The following is a 6,072-nucleotide window of genomic DNA, read 5'->3' as shown; positions in this document are numbered from 1 at the left end:
TTATAGTGTATAGGCCTATGCAAAAATTATCGCATGTATATTGTACTGTATCATGATATAATAATCATCCGTAAGTCATATTTTATTAAAATTTTCTTTGTTCATTGTTATAACCATGGTTATAAAACCATTTTTATTGTTACTGTTTCACCTTTTTATGTCCATCAGGTTTAAGTCAAATACTGCATACAACAGTACACTTGGTTTAATGTTTGCAAAAACATACAAAATACAAAAAAATAGAAAACATTTTACAGTAGTTATAAAATACACTAAATTAATAAAATACAAAACATAAAAAAATACGAAAAAACGGATCGTTTCAACGGCGGCTTCCCATCATGCAATCGTCCGCGCTTGAACCGTTTGCAAAACACGTAACGGATCTCGCACGAAGCGTCCCGCGGAGCCGGTGCAGTTGCCGAAATAATTCCGTCCGTCTCATTTGGCTCATGAATGAAATAGACTTCTCGCCTTCGTCTGCACAGCAAAAAGGCTTAAAAGGTGTCTGTTTTTGGATCTGATCTTCCATCCAAACATGCAGCAATTTCTCCATTTCGTGGATGGGCCCGGTCCGTTGCCGTTCTTTATCTTTCAAAATCGTCGACACAGTAGAGTGTGATAACTTACGATCACGTGCGTTCGCATTCACTTTCTTTCCTCCTTCGTACTGTTTGATCACCTGCATTTTTGTGGCGAGATCAATGGCCTTCCTTTCCTTCTTGGTAGGTTGCGGAATAGACAAAGATAATTTCCTCTTGGTAGACATCTTGGGAGTTTGAAGTAAAATTTTTTTAAGACAAACGGATACGGATAAACTGCGCTTATACCGAGACCACGCTAACACGCGAGCACTGGCGAGCGCTGGGGTGGAAACTGTCAGTCCGCCCAGCTGGGCAACACTCGCGCTGCCAGACGTAGAGCAGTCGTGGCCAGACATACAGTACATATCGCAGTCGCAAGTCGATGACTTACTGTATATATAATAATTGGAACCATACTCTGAACAGAGAGTGTCGGTGCTGCCGAAGCAGTTTCCTGGACTATTGGGCACAATCCTGGACGGGTCGCCACTCTGACGCAGGATACTCGAATGGCTCAATTATCCCAGCAAGCTGGTAATCAATTTGCCGACCTCGGAAGGATGACAGGCTGGGTTAACCTCCTAGTGTATTAATTCAGCGGCCAACGGGGCTTGAACTCAGGACCCTACGATCCCAAGCCGCCACCCTAACCGCTAAGCCAACACCAGGCATATTATATATATATATATATATATATATATATATATATATATATATATATATATATATATATATATATATATATATATATACATACATATACACACATATACACACACACATACACACACACACACACACACACGCCGGTAGGTGGCGATGGGTCGCCGAGCATGGAAACTATAAGATATAGAGCAAAATGGATGTCATATAGCAGATAGGGAATCACCTTAAGTTTATGCATATCAAATCTCATCCAGTTCCATCTACTGATAACTACTCTGTATCCATTTGAATGAAAAGTACCGAAAATGCGGTTTGAAATCGGAAATCCCCAAAGTTCGAGGGGGTGTTGTGGGTGAACAAAGATGTAAATCGAAAATCCAGCTCGATCGTTTGTGTACAATGTATTCCAGACGTTTAGTGTGAATTTTCATGACCATCCGACCATAACCCTAGGAGTAGCATTTGGCGTGAAGGCACCTCCAGCTCTCACATATTATCGATTTTTGCACTAATTGACCTTTGACCCCTGACCGAAGCGAAATCGGTCAATATGTCCTGAGGAAAAGTTGTAGTAATCATTGAGTACCATGAACCTGCAAAGCTTCATTCGTATCGATGCACTCACCTGGTCGCGAGGGGGCCTTTAATTTTCGCGCATACCCGAGTTGTAGGGGGCGCTGCGGGTAAAGTATTGTTACGTTTGAGGGGGGGGTATGCATTCAAAGGGTAATTAGGTATGCCATGCTGTTCGAGTTTTCCAGGATCTCGATGTAATAAGTAGCAATTCAGTGGTGATAAGTTGACTATTAAATGTTCATTTCTTCAAGGGGGAAATGATAATTGTCACGTAATTAGATAGGGACATGGGATAGGGTAAGGGTGTCTGCGTAAACCCCTTTTGGTATTCTCTGGAGACTGGCCGTGACGTCACAGGACAGTGCAGCGGATGGCTCCGCCCCGTGATCACGATTGGCAGAAGGCGACGGCGATGGGCCAATAAATGGCTCGATTGGAAGTGACGAGGACAGGAGGATAAAAAGGTTCTGTTCGGGGTCGAAAAGGAAGAGGAAGAAGATCTGGACAAAAAGATCGTGTTTTTTTTTGGTGGGGAGGCTGTTGCGCGGAGAGCATCCTTGTTGTTGTGCTGATTCGATCGTGTTCTTCATCGTGTCTTGGAGCCTTGCTGAGCCTCGTGCCTCACCTTGGTTGGCTCTGGGGTTCTGCTGACTCGGAGTACGGGGTCGAACGGCGGGCGGACCTGCCTCCCTCTCCTGCTCGCAACTTGGCGCCAGAACTGGTTCCCTGGCGGCTGTGAGTGGACTTGGGCCAAGACCAGGAGGTCGACAGCACCACGGTTTCTCCTGCCCCCCTGACGAGAGCAAGGCCAGCTCGTCCGACGCCGATCCAGGGACAGTTGCGTCCACACCACGGTCCAGCCTGACCACCAGAAATAGCTACGTGTGTGTGTGTGTGTGTGTGTGTGTGTGTGTGTGTGTGTGTGTGTGTGTGTGTGTGTGTGTGTGTGTGTGTGCGCGCGCGCGCGCGCGCGCGCTTGGCGCCTTAGAGGGTTTGAGATCTGTATATTCATTGGAATTGTCTGCGTTTTTCCCCACGCCCGATCCCACACCATCCCGTCGAATCGCCCCGGATCCCTCTTCTTGCTGAGTCTTGTTATTTCTGGTTAATAGTAAAAACGAATAAACATCATCAACTCAGTGAAAAGTGACTCGTGCCACCTTCCTCGTCCCGTTTGCGGTAGAGCGATTAGAACCGCCATGTTTGGGTTATAAATAAATAAACCGCCTCCATCGTTTCGGCTCATTCTAAGTTGGCGGGACTGTTCAAGTCCCGTGGACGTCACAGTATTCCATATATCACAAAAACCGGAATATATTTGATAGAGCATCATCTGTAGATCATTCGTGCCAAATTTCATAACCCTACGTGGGAAAATGGCTTTCGGAATTGATGTCGCGTGAACGGTACCGATTTTGAAGGTTTTTTCGGGTTGTTGCTGGGGAACCAAAGCGTCCCAAGCAACCATCACAATTTCCAAAGCACTAGGTCATAAGATGTACCTACCACCCGAGTTTGGTCAAAATCCACCTACGTTTACTCCCAATTATGCTGATGACAAACAAACAAACATCCAAACAAACAGACAGAATTACTGACAAGAACGGTCACTTATTTCAGCAACCCAATATACATACATATACAGATACAGCATGCATATTTAAAGATTTTTTTTTTAAACGATACTTATTCTTAACTCAGATTTAATCAGAAAAAAACTTAAAACAGTTGTATGCCTCAACCAAGAACGTTGGTAATTTGTAAACAATCAACCGATTATTTAACTGCCTGTCCATCAGCAGCTGGGCTTTGTCCATCTGCATTCGAAAACAAACAAACAAAAAAAAAACAACGAAGTGTGAACAAGGTTTTCCTTTTTTAAAGTGACTATTGTGAAAAAGCAATGTCTTCCCTGCTGGTGAAACACACTTGATGTGTATTCACTTTATTCATTGACACAAGTGCGCACACTCACACCTGAAACAAGTCTTTTGTACTGTTCCAGTAAATATTTTTAGCTTAAAGCCTTACCTGGAGCTTCTTTTATGGTCTCAGATAATGGAGATGAGACACGAGCCGGGAATACATGACCAACAGAAGACTTTTTAGGTCCAAGCATAGGAACAGAACCTCCATGAACAGGGTGCTTGGTTGTCAGCACTTGGGATGCACCGTACGGTTCTGTAGCATGGACTCCAACACCAGGGCTGTTGGTACCCAGGGACAACACAAGCAATAAAATGAGCAAAAAAGGTCCCTCTCCTCCTCACCCCCCCCCCCACTCCAACAAAAAAAGAAAGAAGGATTCTCTTCCTCAATTGTGCAAAAAGGTAAGCATTTGGTCAAATATTATGCAAAGAAGCAAGCAGTGGATGAAATACTTCAAATGATACTCTTGCAATGAAAAAAATAAGAAGAATGCTATACCCTGTTTGACTTTGTCCCACAAATTGTGGGTGGCTCACAGGAGGCATTGCTCCAAAGGAAGTGACCTCTGGACTGCCTTGGCCTGGCATCTGGCCAACGATGTCTCTGAAATTACTCTGAGCTCTGCCAAAACCACGACCTGGGCAAGAAGAGTTTTGCTTTAGCATAGAAAAAGCAACACATATCCATGTGCATGAAGCAAATACAGTCAGAACAAAAATATGACTGCGCGTCCTGACGCTCACCTGGATCAGGAGCAAGTCACTCAAACCGCCCCGCAGACCCCCTTTAGACTGATTTTTTTATTCCATGAACAAACTTTGGTACATCACGGATGATGAAGGTGATGATCAAGTTTCATCAAAATTGTGAGTAGTTTCGGAGAAGAGAGCTAATACATATTTTGGAAGGATCAAACCCCCCTCCTCCCCCCACCCAGTAGACCCCCTTCATGAGTACAGATTTTGATGCGGTCTATAAACTTTAGTACATCATGATTGATGAAGGTTGTGGTCATGTTTCATCAAAACTGCATATGTAGATTCAGAGAAAATATCAAATACCTATATTTGAGGGGTTTAAAGCCCCCCAGGTAAACCCCTCCAATGAGTGCAGATTTTATGCGGTCGGTCAATACAACTTTGTTCGTCATCAGATATGAAGCTTGTGACCAAGTTTCATCAAAATCGTGTGTTTGGTTCAAGCGATGATGACTGAAGTGTTTATGGACTGAATGACTCACTGAGTGACTGACTTGCCTACCTATGGACACTGCTTGGTCATATTGTTATAGGTTCGACGGGAGAGGGAATCACACCCTACTCTTGACAGACAAATGTTGAAGATTCGGCATCACTTCACAGCACCGCCATCTCAGGGGTTATAACGCTGGCTAGTTCGGCACAGGTCTCGGGTCATGTGCCTCAGATCACGATACCAAAGTACACCTGGGCCGTACCAGTTGGGGATTTAAACAACGGCTACAGACTGGGTTTGTCAGAGACCGAGCGAAGTCTGCCAGTCCGTAGCCCGTTTTGGTTTTATATACAAATCGAGCGATTGTCTCTCAGCGCAGCACGGATAGATTTGGGGCGGAAACTTTCGTATGAATCAGCCAGATTTATTGGGGACACATCGGGGAAACACGACACAAGCAAAGCATTCACGAATGTTATAATTCATCTATAACCCGCTCTTAACGAGGGAGCTATGGATACGGGTTTCGAAGGGAGCCCTAGCGAAATAAACCGAAGGACTGGACAACGTGCAGACAAGACACGGAGTACTTGGTGGTGCCTCATGTACGAGAGGGAAAGTGTCGAAGGCACGAATGTGGCTCGTGACAAGCCGATGTCAACGGATTCGAGCGCCCAAGCTCGAGCATGCAGCGTGGCAAGATGGTGGTGACGGCCTCCTTTTTGTCACACCCCTCACGCACCAGCCTCGGTGCGTTCAGCCCCCGTAAGGTCGACAGCACAAGAGCAGAAGATCTATGGTGTGTTCCAGCTGGTTTCTCATAAGGACCAGTATACAAATCCAGACCTGGCCTGTTCACCAGATGAGGCCAAATCTGGGTGTTGGGCTCCGCAGGCGAATCGATGGGATGGAAAGACGTGTCGAGCCGTGCATGGAGTCAGGACAGTTAGAGGCTCCGTTACTGGATTCAGGATGAACCTGTGGATGACCTCAGGCTAGATTCATAACCAAGGAGGTACAGCTCGTCGAGTCACTCTTCACGAAGCAAATCCCCGACCCACAAAACAGCTCCTCTTGAAGCAGATCGCAGACTTGACACAGCCGTCCCTTCCTTTCTCACAAA

General features: G+C 45.5%; 1 protein-coding gene across 7 annotated transcripts in view; it reads right to left on the bottom strand.

Annotated features, from left to right (window-relative positions):
* The window catches only part of LOC147026480 (piwi-like protein 2), a 241,084-nt gene that overhangs the window by 214,354 nt on the left and 20,658 nt on the right, over positions 1–6,072 (bottom strand). For all 7 annotated transcript variants that reach the window (XR_015058368.1, XM_085881917.1, XM_085881921.1 and 4 more), the window contains exons 5-6: positions 4,254–4,392; positions 3,858–4,033 (exon numbers count right to left, since the gene is read on the bottom strand). Coding sequence is in view for 6 of the 7 variants with exons in the window: in XM_085881917.1 (XP_085738043.1) it covers positions 3,858–4,033; positions 4,254–4,392 (315 nt within the window). In the remaining variant the exon portion in view is untranslated. The remainder of the gene's footprint in view (positions 1–3,857; positions 4,034–4,253; positions 4,393–6,072) is intronic.

Source organism: Eptatretus burgeri, chromosome 5 (assembly GCF_056783735.1).
Source record: "Eptatretus burgeri isolate ZD-2024b chromosome 5, Ebu_testis_v1, whole genome shotgun sequence".
In the NCBI taxonomy this organism is placed as follows: domain Eukaryota; kingdom Metazoa; phylum Chordata; class Myxini; order Myxiniformes; family Myxinidae; genus Eptatretus; species Eptatretus burgeri.
This window is presented reverse-complemented; position numbering and strand designations above follow the sequence as displayed.